General features: G+C 48.2%; 1 protein-coding gene across 14 annotated transcripts in view; it reads left to right on the forward strand.

Moving 5' to 3' along the window:
* Window positions 1–20,207, forward strand: part of LOC119167769 (SH3KBP1-binding protein 1) — a 433,186-nt gene that overhangs the window by 193,474 nt on the left and 219,505 nt on the right. For all 14 annotated transcript variants that reach the window (XR_012884068.1, XM_075865768.1, XM_075865770.1 and 11 more), the window contains one exon: window positions 9,807–10,012. Coding sequence is in view for 13 of the 14 variants with exons in the window: in XM_075865768.1 (XP_075721883.1) it covers window positions 9,807–10,012 (206 nt within the window). In the remaining variant the exon portion in view is untranslated. The remainder of the gene's footprint in view (window positions 1–9,806; window positions 10,013–20,207) is intronic.

The raw sequence follows: 20,207 nt of genomic DNA on the forward strand, positions 1-20,207 counted from the left end.
AGACCTCGCCAGCAGCTTTTGCCACCCATGCCTGCAGTTGCTCCCCACTCTACCCCTCTTTCGACACCTTGGGCCGCACCGCGAGTCAGCAATTCCTGGCGCACTGCTGACAATCGACCGATCTGCTACGCCTGCGGTACTCCAGGACACGTGGCACGATATTGTCGTCGTCGCTTCCAATCGCAACACAACACTACTTGGCCGTTACTGTATGACCCGCAGCCCACGCACCTACCTGCTCCCTATCCTTCACCGCAGTATGGCTACACTAATCTTCCCGAGTCTCAGTCACCCCGGCCCCCAACGCCGACTCACTCTCCCCGCTCGCCGTCTCCTCGCAGGCGATCTCTGTCCCCAATGCGTCCCTGACCCGCTTCCTCCAACCGGGAAAACTGAACGCCGCAGTTCCAGAGGCAAGAACTGCGCCGTCATCGAAATGCCCAAGTCCTCGCACTTCACCTGCTAACGTCGTCGCCATATCTGTCGATGGTGTTTCTACCTTTGCCCTCATCGACACAGGTGCTGCCGTTTCTGTTATAGCCGCCCAGCTCTGCCGCTCCCTACGCAAAGTGACCATGCCGCTCTCTGGACTATCGCTTCGTACGGCTAGCGCACAACCAGTTCGACCTCTCGGCACCTGTACAGCCCGCATTTTCATCCAAGGCTCTATGTACGTTGTCGAGTTCATCGTCCTTTCGGTGTGCTCGCATGACGTTATCCTCGGGTGGGACTTCCTGTCACATCATCATGCCGTCATCGACTGCGCACGCGCTGAAGTTCAATTTTCGCACCTGTCTGACGAACCTTTGCACGAAGCTCTTGAGCGGTCCCCAAAACTCGTCGTACGGGAAGACACTGAAATTCCGCCAGCCTCTCTTGCCGTTGTCCCTGTTTGCTGCGATGGCCATAACGACGCTACAGTAATGTTTACACCTTCCGACATTTTCATGAGCCGCAGAGCCGTTTCCTTGCCTTTCGCTACACTTGACGTCACTGCGGGCCGAAGTAATATTTTCGTCCACAACCCCCTTTCTGCACCGCTTACGCTACTTGCCGGCGAATGTCTCGGTCGAGTGGAGTACCTCGATTCCTCTTTATTCCTTAACATGCCAGACGAATCATGCAGTAGCGCCTCGACCGAACTTCATGCCCTTTCCCCACTGGAATGCCCACCGAGCTCATCGAGTGACACCTTCTCGAGCTCCATCGCCGACACCTTAAGTGCCCATGAACGCGCCAAGCTTCTTAATCTCCTCCAGCAGTTCGCGAATTCATTCGACGTTTCTCAGCCGCAATTGGGTCGGACTTCCGCAGTGCACCACTACATTGACACCGGTTCACACCAGCCATTGCGTCAAAGACCGTACCGTGTCTCTGCTGCAGAACGTCACGTCATCAATGACCAGGTCGAAGAGATGCTACGCCGTCGCGTTATTAAACCATCGCACAGTCCTTGGGCATCTCCTGTCGTTCTAGTTCGAAAGAAGGATGGATCGATTCGCTTTTGCGTCGACTACCGGCGATTAAACAAGGTGACGCGAAAAGACGTCTATCCACTACCGCGCATCGACGACGCCCTTGACAGCCTCCAAGGAGCCGAATTCTTCTCCTCCTTAGACTTACGATCTGGATACTGGCAGGTTCCTATGGCAGAAGCTGATCGCCAGAAAACTGCGTTCATTACACCAGATGGCCTGTACGAATTTAACGTAATGCCATTTGGTCTCTGTAATGCTCCTGCCACGTTTGAACGACTCATGGACAACACACTGCGTGGACTGAAGTGGTCTGTGTGTCTATGCTACCTCGACGATATTGTCGTTTTCTCTCCCGATTTTCCTACACATCTGCTTCGGCTCCAACTGGTTCTGACGTGTTTAACCAACGCTGGTCTCCAACTGAACCTTAAAAAGTGCCGCTTCGCCGCGCGAGAGCTGTCCATCTTAGGACACATCGTGTCCAAGCATGGTGTTCGACCCGACCCTGCAAAATTGCGAGCAGTCGCTGAGTTCCCGAAACCTACTACACTGAAAGAATTACGCAGTTTTGTCGGACTATGCTCGTACTTCCGGCGCTTCGTGCGAAATTTTGCGTCGATCATGTCACCACTGACCAACCTCCTACGCGGTGACGCAGACCTTTCATCCTGGTCTTCTGACTGCGACGTCGCGTTTGCCACGCTCCGTAGTCTGCTAACATCTCCTCCAATTCTTCGGCATTTCGACCCAACAGCTGCAACGGAAGTTCACACAGACGCTAGTGGGGTTGGTCTAGGCGCCGTCCTCGCCCAACGCAAGCCGGGCTACTCCGAATACGTCGTCGCTTATGCGAGTCGCACACTTATTAAAGCTGAGGCCAATTACAGCGTCACTGAAAAAGAGTGCTTGGCGCTAGTGTGGGCGCATCGCAAGTTCCGCCCTTATTTGTACGGTCGCCCATTCGACTTGGTAACGGACCACCATGCACTTTGTTGGCTCGCCACATTGAAAGATCCTTCTGGCCGCCTAGCTCGGTGGGCACTGCAAATCCAGGAGTACGACATTCGTGTCATCTATCGCAGCGGACGCAAGCATTCTGACGCCGACGCCCTGTCGCGTTCGCCTTTACCTCCCGACTCGGCCTGCGGAACCACTGGTACCAACTCCGTCGCCTCTCTCGACCTCGACTCCTTTACCAGTGAACAACACAAGGACCCGTGGATCGCTTCCCTTTTTAACTGTCTCTCTGGATCGTCAACCACTGCAGTACCACGATCTCTCCGACGTCAAGCTGCACATTTCGCCATTCGTGATCGGCTGCTACACCGACGCAACTACGCCCCCGAAGGTCGTAAGTGGCTCTTGGTTGTCCCACGCAGCTTGCGATCACAAATCTGCGCCTCCTTTCACGATGATCCCCAATGTGGTCATGCCGGAGTTTTCAAAACTTACGAACGCATTCGCCATCGCTTCTACTGGCGCGGAATGTATAATTTCGTTCGAAAATTCGTTATGGGCTGCCCTGACTGTCAACGCCGCAAATCACCGCCTTTCCACTCGTCCGGTGCGCTTCAACCGCTTCCGTGCCCTGCCAAACCTTTCGATCGGATCGGAATCGATCTCTATGGCCCTCTACCGACAACATCAGATGAAAATCGGTGGATAATAGTCGCCGTGAACCATTTAACACGCTACGCTGAGACCGCCGCCCTTCCAAGTGCCACTGCGCGGGACGTAGCGTCCTTCATCCTTCATCGCTTCATACTACGACATGGTGCACCTTGAGAACTACTAAGCGACCGAGGTAGAGCCTTCCTATCAGAAGTCGTCACGTCTCTGCTTTCTGAATGCCATGTTGTTCATCGCAAGACCACCGCATACCACCCGCAGACTAACGGGCTCACGGAAAGATTTAACCGCACCCTTGGCGATATGCTCGCCATGTATGTGACATCCGATCATACTAACTGGGATCGCATTCTTCCATTCATCACGTTCGCATATAACACCGCGACACAGTCTACCACTGGATTTTCACCTTTCTTTCTTCTTTATGGACGCGAACCATCTCACACCATCGACACTCTCCTTCCATACCGTCCTGACGCATCCGAATGCCCATCTGTGTCCGAAGCTGCCCGAAATGCGGAAGATTGCCGTGAACTCGCACGCACCTTTACGTCACAAGAACAACAGCGCCAGAAAGAAAACAACGCCGACTCTTCACAAAGCCCCAGCTATTCCCCGGGATCACTTGTATGGCTGGCTGTTCCTTACCAAACCCCCGGCCTTTCCTCAAAACTCGTTCCAAAGTACGAGGGCCCATACCGCGTTTTGGAGAAAACCTCGCCGGTGAATTTTCTCATCGAGCCACTTTCCCCATCTGACGACATGCGCCGGCGTGGACGTGTCCACGTCGCCCGCCTTAAGCCATATCATAGCCCTCTGCCTCCAGACTCTTAGGTCGCCAGGATGGCTCTTTTTTGGCGGGGGCAAATTGTGAAGAAGAAAACGCATTGTTGGCAAGCAACATCGCCACCGTCGCTTAGGTACTGGGTGCTGGGCTTGTCTGGCTCGGCTCGTGCTGATCATCGCCGGCATCTGCTTGACCGTTGCTCTTGTCCGATCGTGTTTCGTCGTAGGACCACCGTCACAACAGTCGCCAATAAACCCTTTTTCAAAAGGAACATCCAGACATCACACAATGCAAATTGTGTAACGACTGGGTCGTTCGATGCTCCAACCAATTAAAAAACTTGTTTTTGATCACTTATTAACTGTGGCATATTTCCTCCGGCATATTTCTTCATCGTCGTCAGCCACTGCATCAAAAAATTGCACAAAATTTCCAACAAGTGTAACGCTTCTCCAAAGAATGACGAAGGATAGCATAGCAAATGCTGGCCTACTATACAGAATTTATCGTTGTTTATGGCGTAGTGGGTACCCAGCAGTGTGCTTGTAGCATTCCAAAGAGTGTTTCAAAAGGCTCTGAAAGGCGGCTCTTCTAGCTTTCGCTGTGACTGTGCTTTGCGTTCCGTGCAGGCCTGGCATTTTTGGTATCTTCAAAGCATTCTGGTTGTAGTCTGTCAGCTTGAAATCTTTGAGCTGATGCGATATTTGGAGTCGAGCACCTGAGGTAGACTTACTCCATCATGGCCAGTGGTGAGGTGAACTTCACCAGATAAGAGATAGTCAGCTCCTAGGATAATGTCTGCAGGTAGGTCCTTGAATATGAGAAACATGCTACTTGCTTCGGTTTGGATATGCAGGTCAAGCGCACCGAGAGGCCACCGATGTGAAACCACCGATGACATGCAGGGGTGCCACGGACCAAGGTTGGTTGTTGGCCGGGGCATGGCGTTGATGCAGCGCTGTGTGTTGAGCTCCCGTGTGTACAAGAGCCGTAAGCTCCCTGATTCCGAAAGGACACGTGGACCTGCACCAATAAAAGTGACAGAGTTTGGTGTTGTGTAGCTCGGTGTTTTGTATGTGGTGGGTTAACGCCAACCCGGCCACTAAAACTCATTGGGATGGCCCCTCTCTCGAATGTCAAAGAGGACAAGCCAGGTCCAGTTTATGGGCGAAGATGGGCTGCTGAGCTGCCGGTTTGTGAGCTGCAGTGTACAAATGCAGCCTCAAGGAGGTTCCCGTGAGGTCCGTTCTCGGCATTTGTTGGGTTCAACATGCAGGTGTCGGGTTAAATCCGGCCAAAAGCAGCAATGAGCCGGCGATTCCATTTTATTCAGGAAGGCTGCCAGACACCTTCGTACTTGTTCCAGGCCTCTGCAGCACTGCGCAGGCGGTCGATGGCCACTAGCCGTTTCTTATTTTCGGGCAAAGCATGGCGCAAGCCGAGCAAATTTATGGCTGTTGCCCACTTGTCAGCGTCATCCTGGATGCCATGAAACAGGGGGAATTCTGAATGTGTTGGATATGGTAAGAACGCCGACAGGAACCCTGAGCGAAGTGAAGCAAAATGGTAGAGCTTTTGCAAAAGTTTCAGTTTCAAACAGCACGCGAAAGTTCCTCAGCGCTCTCGTGCAAGTCGCATGGAAAGCCAGGGTCAATGTATGCGTAGCAATTGACGGCTCTGGTACTCAGGGCTGCGGTAGTACTCTATGATGATAGAGTTCAGTTCATGAGATCCACGCCAATGGGAGCCCCATTCCCAGATGAAAAGAGGACCCCATGCGGCGCTTTGATGTTAGCTGGTGTCACGGTGCAGAAGTGTGGTTGGCGAGGAGGCCTGGATGCCGTTTCCGGACAGTGTTCGCAGTGCTGGGAGGTTGTGAGGCTTTGAGGAAGCATAGATGCCATCCCCGAGCTGTGCTTGGTGCGTTGGCAAAAAGGGGGTTGCCATGGCTGAGAAAGTGTGGATGACTTTGCTTGACTGGCGGGTCCGAAATGCTCAGGATGCACGAGCACAGGCTGAGGTAGCCTCAAGTCTTTGTTTTATATGACTGTGCCATTGTTGTGAAGAAAGACAAACAAAAGACAGCACCCTTGCTGCAGGCAGGCTGTTCTTATTGTACTGTTTTCTTCCTCTACTTCCAGTTTGCCTAGCATGCGCTATCTTCTTTACAATGGATAGGATAGTCTAGGTGGCAGAGGAGTTCTACAGAGAGCTGTACAGAAGCCAAAACAGCCACGATGGTATTGTGAGAAACAATAATAGTACAAAAGAATTCGATATCCTACCAGTAAATGACTGGGGAAGGAAAGGGTGCCACCACTGGAAGACAAGCTAGCGCTGTGCTTGTGCTTTCTTCTCCTGCTCTGTCCTTGTCTCAGCACAGTTAAAAAACATTACAGAATGAACGTCAACCAACTAGCCCAGCTGGTGCTCTTCTGCTATTGAGAAGTTTTGTGCCCAAAAGGGTGGCAGCCATCGTCGTGCAGCCTGTCTTGTCTCCAGCGTGTGCTAATTTGCATTAAACCTATTGAGGAACAAAAGGGAACGTACCCGTCAAAGGAACCCCTTCGGGACCATACTTATCTTGTATGCCCTGTCGCACAACATGAAAAAGATGCTCAACAGAGACTGGGTCAACATTCTAATGTCAGCACCTTGCACACTGTCGCAGATTTGTAATACTTTGAAAAAGAAGGCAAGGTGCACAGTTAAGCATCAGACAAAAGTTACAGAAAGTGCCTCGGACATTGGGTACATTATTGCTCTCAGTTATGGCAGAGAATACCGCATTTACGGGCATAATTGGCGCCCACGCATAATTCGTGCACGCCTAATAGTTTGCCAGCATTTCAGGAAAAAAAATATTTACTCGCATATTTCGCACTCCCCGACCCCTCCTAGCCAGCTCACCGGTGCATGCACCTTTAGACCTTTCGATGCTTTTGCCGGGTGCGCGTCTTACCGAGCAGACAAGCACAGTCAAACAGGCTGCCAGTGCGAAGTCCCTGCTTCCAAGGACTTCCCTGAACTAGGGTCCCTAGAATACCGCACCCGAACAATAGCAAGTCGCTGGAATGGTTCGAGCGTTTGCCTCCCCCTATCTCTCAATCTCTACCACCATGATAATGGGGAAAATGCATGCTCACGTCACAGCTCAGACGGCTTTCTGCATCGGAGGCATACGAGGGCCTGTGGCGCCAACTGTTCTCCTCGTTCTCTGCGTTCACACTGCAATGAACACTTGGTCGATTTCGGAAGTTTAAGGTTCGCCATCTGGCCGACACGTCTTGATAGTTTCCTTGCGATGTGCTGCAGTAACTATATATACGGCGAAATTGAAGCTCGCTGGTGTGAATTTTGCCAAGGAAAACGGGAAGCATGCTACCGCAATGTAATTCAAGGGGACGTACTTCAACTTGATGACCGCCGCGATTGGTACTCTAGAAAGGAGAAAAGTGCGCGCTTCTAATAGCAAGTTCCTGCCATTGAATGAGGCCCTTTTCATTATGTGCGGATGCTTAGTTCTTCCGGTGATTCCGTAGCGTGAAGCCTAGTTTCTCCTAGCATTGTTGAAAGAGTTTCAAAAAATTAGAGTGATTCCCAATTGGACTTCGTGATCATTGATTTGTGCTAGATCGCGGGTGACAGAATTTGACTGGGTAAAGTACGTGCTATTCTTTGAAAATTTACAAGGGCACTTCGTTTGTGCTGAGATTTATTTCTTCTTGCTTTTTAAATGTATATATACTGTATGCATTAAGACTATGGCACAACATTTCGTATGCTCTGGCGAAATTCCCCCGTAGTTTGTGTTCTCCCTTCTCGGGGCACCAAAATCGGGGAAAAATGTGCACAAATTATGCGAGTAAATACGGTTTATGATATCTCCATCAGGCACCGTCTGTGCAATTGTGTACATCAACTTTAGAGGTGTCTCACGCATGGCATGCTTTTTCAAATATTTTGGTATGTAGTGTGTATATTCGTGCAGGCTTCCTTAGTAAACAGGTAGTGGTGATTTGGAATACCGTATTTACTCGCATATAACCTGAACACCTAACTGTGAACTTCCTGAAAAAGAAAAAAAAAAGAAAAAAGTTCTCGCATGTAACTTGCATGCTTAGCTTTAAAAAAAAAAAATGTTTTGGGAAATAACAACTGTACAGGACATCACAATTTTGTTTTCAAAAGAATTTTATTTCGAAGCGAAAGCGATCGCCGCAACGTTGACGGCGCCGATTCCCGTTCCTTCAATCATTGCAGTAAGGCGGTTAGTTGGGCCAGTTGGTTGGGATTTATTGTGAACTTGTTTACAGCGCAACACCAGAAACACAGGACAGGGAAGAAGCAAAAGAAAAAGAAGAGCCGTCTTTTCTTTCTTGCTATAATCTTGAGGTTTTTTTTTTTTTTTTTTTTTTTTGCGGTGACAGATTGCCACCGGGACCCACTCATAATGCCTCACCAGACAAGGCTGACCAACGGTGCAAACTGGCCTCACCTGACTGAGGAAGATGCTGTCAAATTGCTGGTGTGGTGCTGTTGACCAAATAAAACAAAGCACGCAAAAATTGAATGGACACTTTCGTCCCTAGAATAGGGACCATATAAACACGCTACAAAGGGGATCTGTCTATGGTCGTAGTATGCTTTTATTGGCTTTGCACCAGACGATGCCGATGGGGATGCGGACTGCAAGGGAGGCCATGCCTTGCCGTAATACCGACCTCTGCTTCCGGATTATTCACAGATAATCCGCACCTCCACTTTTCAAGCGATTTTTTAATTTTTGGTGCGGGTTATATGTGAGAAAATACAGTAATTGTGCTGCGTATTGCTGTAGAGGATCACTTTGCTAGAGACACTACCATTCCAGGACCGATGTCAAGAGTATTCTTTTTTTCTTTGCTCGAAATGAATACAATCAAAAGACAAACTGTGCATGCATTTTGGCCGAATCATTTGATTCTTTTTATGCATGGATTGAAGCTGACTCGCTGCAATATAATTAGAGAACATTCGAATTAATATTCATTACTTAAACTCCAGCAAAGCTTGCATTTTCTTTCTTGTAATGCAATACCGAGTGCCTTGGAATCTATGCGAATTTGATGCATTTGCAGACAATGGATCCCGATTCACACCTGAGCCCCGCCGAGGTGGTCTAGTGGCTAATATTCTTGGCTGCTGACCTGCAGGTCGCGGGATGAAATCCCGGCAGTGGCAGCTGCATTTTCGATGGAGGGGGAAATGTTATAGGCCCGTGTGCTCAGATTTGGGTGCATGTTAAAGAACCCCAGGTGGTTGCAATTTCCGGAGCCCTCCACTACCGCATCTCTTATAATCATATGGTAGTTTGGGGACGTTAAAACCCACATATCAATCAATCGATTTGCACCTGAAGGGGGTATGACGCACTCTGGTTGCTGTGTTAACGAGAAAGCATCAGAGTATTGTGCTCAAGTGAAGACTGGCTGTGAAAGCCACTTGACTGCACGTAAAGAGCTGTGGGTGCTACGAGCAGTTCCACAAGATTTATCAGCAACAGTTCTGACAGGTACTGCTGACTGGGCAATTTGGTGAAAGATGAAATGGTAATGCTTTAGCGCAGCTCAGTTTGAGTATGAAAAAAAAGATGCTACAGTCAAGAAAGGAAAAAAAAGAAACAGACGACATATGAGTGCTAACTTCAAACGTTTGTTTATTACCTGACCTTACAGCACATTATGTTGCTCACCTTGCTGCACATGTGACACCGCACTCATGCCAAAACAGAGCGTGAGCTGTCATTTTCGGTTGGGCTCAGTAATTCCTTAGGGGAGTAAATAGTTCATTGCCCATCACAATTTTCCCGAACAGAGTGCAAAGACTCTGAATGTGACCATAAGATTTCATTGCCTCACCAAACTGTGCAGGCTGAAGGACTCAACTGGGTGGCAGCTGGCATTCACCAGTCCTTACCTCGAGCCTGTGATTGAACGCATTGCACTCAATGCCAAAGTGGTGACGACAGCGTCGGCGCAGGCGCCCGAGAGTGGGGCCAAGATGCTGGCCGTTGCATACAGCTCCCAAGTGCGACTATGGAGCATCGCCCAGGAAGGCAACGGCCGGGCTGAGATTGGTATGCTCTGCGCTTTGTTTGATATGTCCGGAAGTGCTGGGCTAGTCAGTTGCTCTACCAGCTTCCAAGATGTGGCTGTTTTTGTGCGAGGGAAAAGGGGATTGCCCACTTTCATCAAAATTAACATGCGCAGCAACCTAGGCACGCATAGAGCGCATGCCACCCTAATCACCACCCGTGACCCGAGAACTTGCTCCTTCTTTGCAAGAGACACTGAAGTATCGCTGATATGTAAGGAACCTCGTGCTTCTGTATGGAATGTCTTTAACAGTATGTTAATATGGGATGTGCTTGATCTTGCTAATGGGAGACAATGCACTGAAAACTTTGTTTTGACATGAAACACTATAGACTCCGTGCTGTGAGACTGGTGCGCTGCCGCGCGGCCGCCAGAGAAGACAAACGTTGAGAGCCCGAGCAGAACGAAACACTCCCCCAATGTTCGCTATCACGTAGTTTATCTGAATCATGAACTGCTACGTAGTGGATTGTACCAACAGGTACACGCCGTGTCCTGCAAGAACGAAATTTCACAGTTTCTCGACTTGTCCTTGCTTTATTAGGCAGCGAAATAAGTGGATCATGGCTGTGGGACGTAAAAAGTGTTTAGTTCCCATTTTCTCTGCCGTCTCGCATTCTGCCGATGCGTGCTTGAATTGGTCTGAGACACCCTCTGCAGGTGCGATGATCTTGCGTGATGTTCTTGCTGCCATAGAGCTGGTGAGAAAAGAAACACACACAAGAAATTTTATTTCAGATCAAGGCTGATGGGGCACCTTAATGGACCTTAATAATTACTACCTCCCCGTGTACCGTTCGCAGTTCTGAGGAATGCAATGCTAGGTCAATTAGTGCTTTCTTGAGTTGATGGGTCCATCAGTGAAGGGAAGGGGCGAACTGAGTTACGTAGCATTTTACCATAAACACAAGTAGCCACCCAGCAGCACCCGATAGGATCAAGCTAGTACGTCAGTTGGTTGGTTGGTCCTTATTAAACTGGCGCAAGGCACCATGGGGGATCAGCCATGAAATGGGCGATGTCTTGATATATAAATGATTTTGTTTATAGATCTCAAAATCTTTAGCAACAGATAATTTTCTAAATAATTAATTAGCTTAATTCAGGAAAAAAGTGTGATGTCGTTGAAGAATACGTTTCACTCACATAACCTTACAATTCAATTCGTTTCGTCTCGCGTAGCAAATTGCATATGGCATTCCAAATGCTCCTGTGTTTAAAACAAAGTGCTGCAGCTCCAAAGGAAATACCCGCCGGAAGTAATGAATTGAATCCCATCTTTCGTATTTGGTTCATTCAAAAGCCTTTTTTTTTTAGTGTTAAACAATCTGCATGTTAGGAAGAATTGATGCAGGGCGTAGAGTATAGCAGAACTATATATGGTAAGAAACGATGCTTTGCAAATGCTGTAGCGACGGATGTGCATCTCTGTGTTTCGGAAAGCAACATAAACAAAGCAAAAGGTTATAATTAATGAGAGACACTGGTGGCCGAAGTGACCGTGTCGTCGTTGTCAGCACTCTACAAGGTGAAGCGAAAGACGGAACGGGGCATGCGCCGTCCTCTCTGGACAAAATCTTCTCGCGTTCTCTTTCTCACCCACGCCTCAAGCTCTTAGCATGAGCTGCGTGAGGGGCGAGGTAAAGACTATGATCATGATGAGTGACAATGATTCCACGACAATTTCAAGCAAAGCACTTTGTGAGGCTTGTTGGCTGAATATCGCCGTGGCACGACGCCGCAACAAATGAGCACGTCAGTGTTTTCACGGCGAGTGGCCGTGTAGCCATCGATATTTCTAAATGCCCCGAGTATTTTACAAGTACACGGATAGTGGGCAAGCACCGATAATAATCTAAGTTCGAAAGAATGACAACTTGCCGTGTTAGTTATGCAGCAAGCCTCATGCATTATGCCCACCTGACACACGCGTTAAGCCATCACAGCTGGCGACGGGCAGCAAAGCGCTAACGCAAAAAACATGGCCGCTTTTTTGAAGGTTTTCCCATTTAATCATGGTGGCATCGCAGAAGATTGTCCCCCTGCGATATATTGAAATTCTGCTCGGAGCACGCACTAACCCGCCGGCCACGGGTGCTTGTTCCACCATAGCTATCAAAGCAATTAGGCGCTGCTGTCTGCTACGACTCTTAACGTTGCACGCCCGCCACAACACAAGTGGCGCTGCGCACGCCTTTTAAGGCGCACATAGACATTGAGGGGGTAAGGGAAGAATCCTTAGGACATAGCGCTGAACTGCAGCTGATGCTTTATTTCTGGTGGACTAAGCTTATATGGATGTTACTAGCCGATGACAGCACTCTTGCACCACACATCAACAAAAAATGAAGGTAAAAAACAACACTCATCATTTTGCACACTGCATATGGTTACCAAAAGAGTGGTCATGCAGTTTTCTTTGTAACAATTGACTCCACAAGCTTCGTGAGTCAGCCTGTCCTTTTTTTCCCTACCTCTGTCCTAACAAGTTGTTTACCAGCACTGCTTTTACCGTGCAAGGACAAGTTTTAGAATTTTTTACTGATTTTGATCAAGCTTCCAGAGTCGTAATGCGTTTATGCACCGATTTCAAACACAGTCGAATCCCGCTACCACAAAATTGAATGCATGTATGAATAAATTATTTGTAGGAGAGTTGTATTGAAGCAAAGCACAAAGTATAGACCACATAAGGTAAGGAGATTGGATGATTATTATTCATTTTGTGCTTCCAGCAAGCGCATGCATTGTCTTTTGCACTGAACTCTCGTTAACTCAGACATTTTTGGCTCCACTGCGAGCGTATGTACTTTCTCGCTTATAGCTAGCACAAAATATGCAGAAAATTTGAAGCTGAACTCTTGGTGTCAGGTGCGTGCAAACTTTGGTGTGTAAATTTTTATTTATTTTTTATTTTATTTTTACATACTGCCAATCCCAATGAGGACTATTGCAGGAGGGCAAACAAAATAAACAAGAAATACATATACAACCAAATACTCAATAGATACACTTGCACTTACATGCGAGAATGTGCGACAACAGATATTCTATAATGATACATGAAGAGTATAAAAGCACAACCTATGTCTGGCAGATATACACAAAAATATTATATTACGTAATCCACTGATAACACTCACATATTCAAGAAGCACCAAGCACTGTACAAGCAAGAAAAAAAAGCATAGAAAAGAGAAAAATCATTTCAGCTATAAGTGTCACGAATGTGGTTTTGAACTAAAGTTAAAAAAGTATTCAAATCTTTAGTATTAGTCAAACAAGCGGGCAATCTATTTCATTCTCTAATTGACTGTGGGAAGAAGGAATACTTGAAGCAGTTGGTGCTGAAACAGTATTCCTGTAATGTTAGTGGATGTTTATGGCTTGACTGTCTGGTTTCTGAAATAGATATGAATCTTGAGCTGTTGATGTTTAGCTGCCTATCAATAAGTTGGAAGAGCATTTTTAGGCATGTGAGTTTAGCGCGATTTCGAAATGTTAGTAGCCCGGCTCTTGCGATCAGTTCAGAGGGTGAGTCGAGCAAATTGTATTTATTATAGGTAAATCTAACTGCTTTCATTTGTACCCCTTCTAGCTTTTTAATTAATTTCTTTGTTGCCGGGAACCAGACTTAGTTGGTGTATTCTAATAATGGGCGGATTAAGGTTTTATAGGCTAATTAAGGTTTGAGGTGGTGCGGAACATAGTCACCTTTTTTGGAAAAATAATCTTTTTAAGGCTGAAGATGTAACAAAGTTAACATGCGCCTCCCATTTAAGATCATTAAAATCACTAGCCCTCGGTACTTATGCTGTTTCAGGGAAGTTAGTGGTGTGTCGTCAATAGTGTAGTCAAAATATGATAGCATTTGTTTACTCGATATTTTTAACAAAGCAGATTTTTTTTATGTTTAAGATCATCTGCCATTTCGTGCACCAATTAGATACTGATAATAGGGCATTGCTAAGAGCAATATGGTCCAAAGGAGAGTTAATTTCTTTATAAAAAATATAATTGTCGGTAAAAAGCTTGATGTTCGTTCCAATGGACTGGGACAAATCGATAATAAATATAAGGAATAAAATAGGAGCTAAGACGCTGCCCTGCGGTACACCTGATGTAACCTTTGATAGCTCCGATGTTTGCTGGTTTATTTTTACGAACTGCGGTCGCTTGGTCAGATGTGCGCTAATCTATTTTGTGATTGGTCCTTTACCTAATGTCGCCTGCAGTTTAATTAATAACCTTTGATAGGAAACCCAGTCGAATGCTTCTGAAAAGTCGAGTGAAATAGGATCGATCTGCTTTTGATGGTCAATGGCCGATGACAGCTCATATATTAATTCAGTGAGTTGCGTAACGGTAGATAGGCCTTTACGAAACGCGTGCTGAATAGGTGGCAGAATGTGCTTTTTTTTCAAGGTAAGTAGTGATATGCTTAAAAATAATGTGCTCTAGTATTTTGCAAGTAGTGCTTGTCAAGGATATCAGGCAATAATTAGCGACGTCAACCTCACTACCCGATTGGTGAATTGGTATGACTCTTGCCACTTTCCAGTCATTGGGAAGTCAGCATTTTGTTAGGGACATGCTAAAGATCATGAACACATATTTGGTTATCTATTCGGTGTATCGGGTGAGAAACTGATTCGGTATATTATCAGGCCCTGGCTGTTTCTTAACCTTTTTTTTTAGCAAAAGGTCAAATATACCTTCTTCGCTTAAGCGGACAAGTTCAATGGGGTTGACGCTATGAGTTTCGAGAGGCAGAGGAATGTCGTCGTCTGTGGTGAAAACTGAATTAAAGTAGTTATTGAACAAATTATGGGTTTAAATAGTTCCAAAACTTCTCAGGTACATCATTCATAAAGTTAGGTAAAGTCCAAGAAAATTAGCAGTTTTTGGCTGCTTTAATTTGAGACTTCATGGAACTAATGGCTTCCGTAAGGTTCTTAGTAATTATGACATTCGATGTTTGTTTCGAGAACTTTCTCAGGCTCTTTACGTTTTGCAAGCCAGGTTCTCTTGAGAATAATGCTGCGAACGTTTATGTTTGCGAACTTTACTTGGTGCGCTTCTGAATATCGCGTCGTCGCAAAGTGTGCAGTTGGGTTTCTTCGTTTTTTTTTTCTGAGGGTTGCGCTTAATAGGCCGAATGCAGTTTACCTCTTCATCCCATCCAAATATTTCACTGTTGATTTTCAATTTGCCAAATACGAGATTTACCTTTTCACCTGCCATTTTCTTTGCTTTAGCTGCTTGCCACAGCTTTTTCCTGATGTTTCGCACGCGGGAAGAAAAATCTTCTCCCACTGCGATCTTTGATCTCTTTAATTTATAGAAATTCCTCAAAGTAGAAGTTGGCTTCACAGTAAGCCTTGACACTAATGCAAGGCTTTGCATTCCAAGGTTTGTATGTGGGGTGTGCCAGTTATGTGCAAAGGCGGGCTATACACGATAATATTCGGACCACCTTCAGAACAATGCATGTGCAAGTTTCCGTGAATCAGCATGCCATAGCTATACTAGAGGTCAGCTGAAAGCTTAGCGCCGAAACTCGACACAAGTACTGTAGTCATAAGCATACGTCTAGAAATACAAAACACTTGGTGCCATTTTTACCACTTCATTGCCTTTAATTTTTCGCTGTGTTAGCTGTGAATCATTGTAGTTTGTAGCGAAGCCTCCGAACTCTGAAATGGGTCGAACTCTTGAGTACCTCCTAGTGGGGCTACCCAACAAGGACGCCGCTCGCGCTGAGAGTCCGTGCTTGGCCGTGACTGTTGCCATTTTGTATGCTCGCTAGTTGCCGGCTAATAAACGCCTTAACAAATTGGTGGAGGTGCTGCGATCTCCTTCGAGGCCCTTGGAGCTACGATCACGTACCCTGCCATCTACCATGTCCCACGACACCTCTCAGCAAACGCCTCCTCCAATGCCACCCTCTTGTCCCGGTGTCCCCAGGATCCGCGATCCACCCATCTTCACTGGCGCCAATGGCACTGACGTGGAGGACTGGCTCGCCATTTACGAGCGCGTGAGCGTCCCCAACAAATGGGACGAGGACGGCAAGCTGACCAACTTGGTGTTTTACCTTGCGGGTGTCGCCAGTTTGTGATACAACAACTACGCGTCCAATTTTGCCACCTGGTCCGATTTCAAGACCGCAATCATCAACGTCTTCGGCCACCCTGCTGTTCGCAAGCTGCAAGCCGAGCAGCGCTTGCGTGAACGTGCTCAGGAGGCTGGTGAGTCATTCACCAGCTTTATTGAAGATGTCCTGGACCTATGCAACAAATCCAATCACACCATGTCCGATTCTGACAAGGTCCGAAACATCATGAAAGGCATTGACGATGATGCCTTCACGATGCTGCTCGCCGAAAACCCTGGCACAGTGACTGAGGTCATCACACTGTGCCAGAGCTAAGAGGAGCTCCGTCGGCAGCGTTCGATGACCCAACGCTCCCCACCACGAGCTGCAACGCTTGCTGGCTTGGAGGCCAGTTGTGACCAAGTGGCGTTGATGGCTGACCTGAAGTCCTTCATCCGTGAGGAAATCGTGCGTCAGTTCTCGCTCCTGCCATTTGCCCACCAACCTGCTGTTCAACAATCGGCTACTACCCTTCTCCCTCCCCTCCGCCGAGCGATTGAACAGGAAATAGCGGAGGTAATGCCTGCGTACCACCCCCCACAGCCTCCGGCTCCTGCATCCCTGAGTTACGCGCAAGTGGTTGCCAGGCCGCCCCAAGTCGTTCCAGCACCCGCCCCTCTGACCTACGCTGAAGCTGCTGCTCGACCTCCGTCCTTTGCAGCGGGTATGCCCGCTACGTATGTTGATGTAACCCCTCAGCCTCAGCTTCAGTCCACCATGCAGCCACCGTTCCGTCCATCGGCCCTTACGACATGGGTGAGACCTACCTCGGTGAACAGATGGCGCACACCTGACAACCGGCCCATCTGCTTTGCCTGTGGTTACGCCGGTCACGTAGCCTGTTATTGCTATCGCGTACAGCCGGCTCTGATTTGTTCACCTGTTGCTGGCCAACTCAGCCGTCCTTATCACGAAGAACCGCCGTCTATGCCACCTCTGTCTCGCCCAGGTTCATCTCGAAGATCGCCGTCTCCACGACGTCGTTCCCTGTCCCCCATGCGGCCAAGTGCGGCTGCTCATGAGCGGGAAAACTAGTCGTCGCAGTCCCCGAGGCAAGGACTGCGACGCTATCGCAATGTGAAAGCCCTCAGAGCAGCCCCTCAAATGTCATTGACGTGCTTGTGGATGGTGTTTGTGCATCGGCTCTTATTGATACTGGAGCTGCCGTATCAGTTATGGACGAAAAGCTCTGCCGCTTACTTCGAAGAGTGACGATGCCACTTTCTGGGTTGTCCCTCCGTACCGCAAGTTTGCATCGTATTCATCTTACAGCTGGGTGCACAGCTCGCGTTGTCATTCAGGACGTTCTGTATGTTGCCCAGTTCATCATCATTCCGGCATGCTCTCATGACGTCATCCTGGAATGGGACTTTCTCTCCCGCCATGACGCCGTCATCCATTGTGCCGCCGCCGAAATTGAACTCTCACCTTTCTCGCATTTGACGCCAGAAGACAGTTCCTCGACGATAGTTATAGCGCGAGAATAAAACGACGACACAGAGACAAGAAGGACACGTGTCTTTCGTGTCCTTCTTGTCTCTGTGTTGTCGTTTCGTTCTCGCGCTATAACTATCGTCATGCCATACCAACTAGCCCAAGCTGCCACACTTCTAAGTTCCTCGACACTGAGCAAGATTTTAACGAAAGACGATACAACAGTGCCTCCTAACTCGACGACGGCTGTGTCTGTCTACTGCCCCGGTCTCTCCGATACAATTGCACTCGTTTCGCCATCCGACCGCGCTTGTAGCTGGAAATGGTTGCTAGTACCTTTCGCGACCGTGCAGGCCAATCAGGGCAACGCTGCTATTTTTGTAACAAACCCGTCCCCGCACACTGTTACCTTGATTCGAGGGGAATGTCTCGGCAGAGTGGAACCAGTCGACGACACACAAGTCCTGGGCGTACCCGATGACACGCGCTGACCCAGGTCGCGTACCATCAATGCTGTTTCCACTTCTGATCCGTCATCTGCTGATGTATTTGGCTCCTCCATCGCTGAAAACCTTACGGCGGTACAGCGTTCCGAGCTTCTGGACCTGTTGCAAGAATATCGTTCTTTTTTCGATATCGGGCGAAGTTCTCTCGGTCGCACGTCCGTTGTTACGCATCGCATCGACACTGGTGCCCAACCATCCTTACGGCAATGTCCATATCGCGTGTCGCCTGCGGAACGTCTGGTAATTAATGATCAGGTTGACGATATGCTCCAACGCGACGTTATTCGGCCCTCGGACAGTCCATGGGCGTCTCCTGTTGTTCTTGTTGCGAAGAAAGACGGTTCTGTGCGGTTCTGTGTGGACTACAGACGGCTCAATAATATCACTCGCAAGGATGTTTATCCACTGCCACGCATCGATGACGCGATTGACAGCCTTCATGGAGCCGATTTTTCTTCTTCTCTCGATCTGCGCTCGGGGTACTGGCAAGTACCTATGGCTGACGACGCTTGACGAAAGGCCGCCTTCGTCACGCCAGATGGCTTGAACGAGTTCAACGTCATGCTGTTTGTCTATGTAATGCACCTGCGACCTTTGAGCGCATGATGGACACCGTTCTGCGCAACTTGAAATGGTACACGTGCTTGTGTTACCTCGACGATGTCATTGTCTTCACTCCGGATTTCTCCACGCATCTCCAACGTATGAAAGAAGTTTTCGCGCATGTGAGCAATGCCGGCTTACAACTAAATCTGAAAAAGTGCCGCTTTGCAGCACGGCAACTCACCATCCTGGGGAACGTCGTATCCAGAAACGGCATTCTTCCAGATCCTGCCAAGCTTCGGGCCGTGGCCGAATTCCCCAAACCTGCATCTGTCAAAGAACTGCGTAGTTTCGTGGGCCTGTGCTCATACTTCTGACGCTTCATACGAAACTTTGCCACGATAATATCACCGCTGACGAAGCTCCTTGGAAGTAACGGGCCCCTCAATTCGTGGTCATCCGAGTGCGACGACGCGTTCGCGAAGCTCCGTCATTTGTTGATGTCGCCTCGCATTCTACGCCACTACGACCCTACAGCCCCATTGGAGGTGCACACGGACGCCAGTGGTGTAGGCCTCGGTGCTGTCCTGGCGCAGCGCAAACCCGCATTCCCTGAATATGCCGTAGCATATGCAAGCCGTACGCTCACGAGAGCCGAGACAAACTACACCGTTACGGAGAAAGAGTGCCTGGCGATCATCTGGGCCCTTACAAAGTTTCGACCTTATTTGTATGGTCGCCCATTCGATGTCGTCACCGACCATCATGCACTATGCTGGCTTTCATCATTGAACGATCCCTCAGGCCGTTTCGCCCGTTCGGCTCTTCGCTTACAATACTACGACATCCGTGTGCTGTACCGCAACGGATGCCAGCATGCTGACGCCGATGCCCTCTCACTCTCCCCCCTACCTCGTCCCAAAACTACCACATTTGCAGAATCTTTCTTCATTCGGACAGCTAAAGAATGAAACGCCCTACCGGATACTATTGTTAGCATTCAGAATGCAGAAGCCTTTAAAAATTCCCTGACAACCATCACTGAACTGTAATAAATTCGCAGGTAACTTTCTAACGTGCCAAATTTTTTTTCGTGTGACCTGCCATGCTATTTCTTGTATAATGGTTTCTAGTGTCATCTTCCTAGTATGGCATGTATGTATATTTTATGTACTTGGCAATGTTTCGAAACCTTTTAAATGGTACCTTTTTGTCACTGAAAAATGTTTTCATCCAGAGTCCACAAACAATTGTACCTGTTACCGCCCCCCCCCTTCTTGTATGCCCACCCCTCATGTAATGTCCCTTCTATTAGGGACCCTTGAGGAAAATAAAATAAATAAATAAATACCTCAAGATGACGTGCTTTGCTCAGTAACCTCAATTGCTGTATCTGCCATCGATGTTGACATCCTCGCTACCGAACAGCGAAAAGATGATTGGATCGCCCCGCTGATCGACTTGCTCTCTGATTCGTCCGCAACACCATCCACGCGTGCCTTGCGTCGTCGAGCTCACCATTTCGCCATTCGTGAC

This window comes from Rhipicephalus microplus, chromosome 6, assembly GCF_043290135.1.
Source record: "Rhipicephalus microplus isolate Deutch F79 chromosome 6, USDA_Rmic, whole genome shotgun sequence".
Lineage (NCBI taxonomy): Eukaryota > Metazoa > Arthropoda > Arachnida > Ixodida > Ixodidae > Rhipicephalus > Rhipicephalus microplus.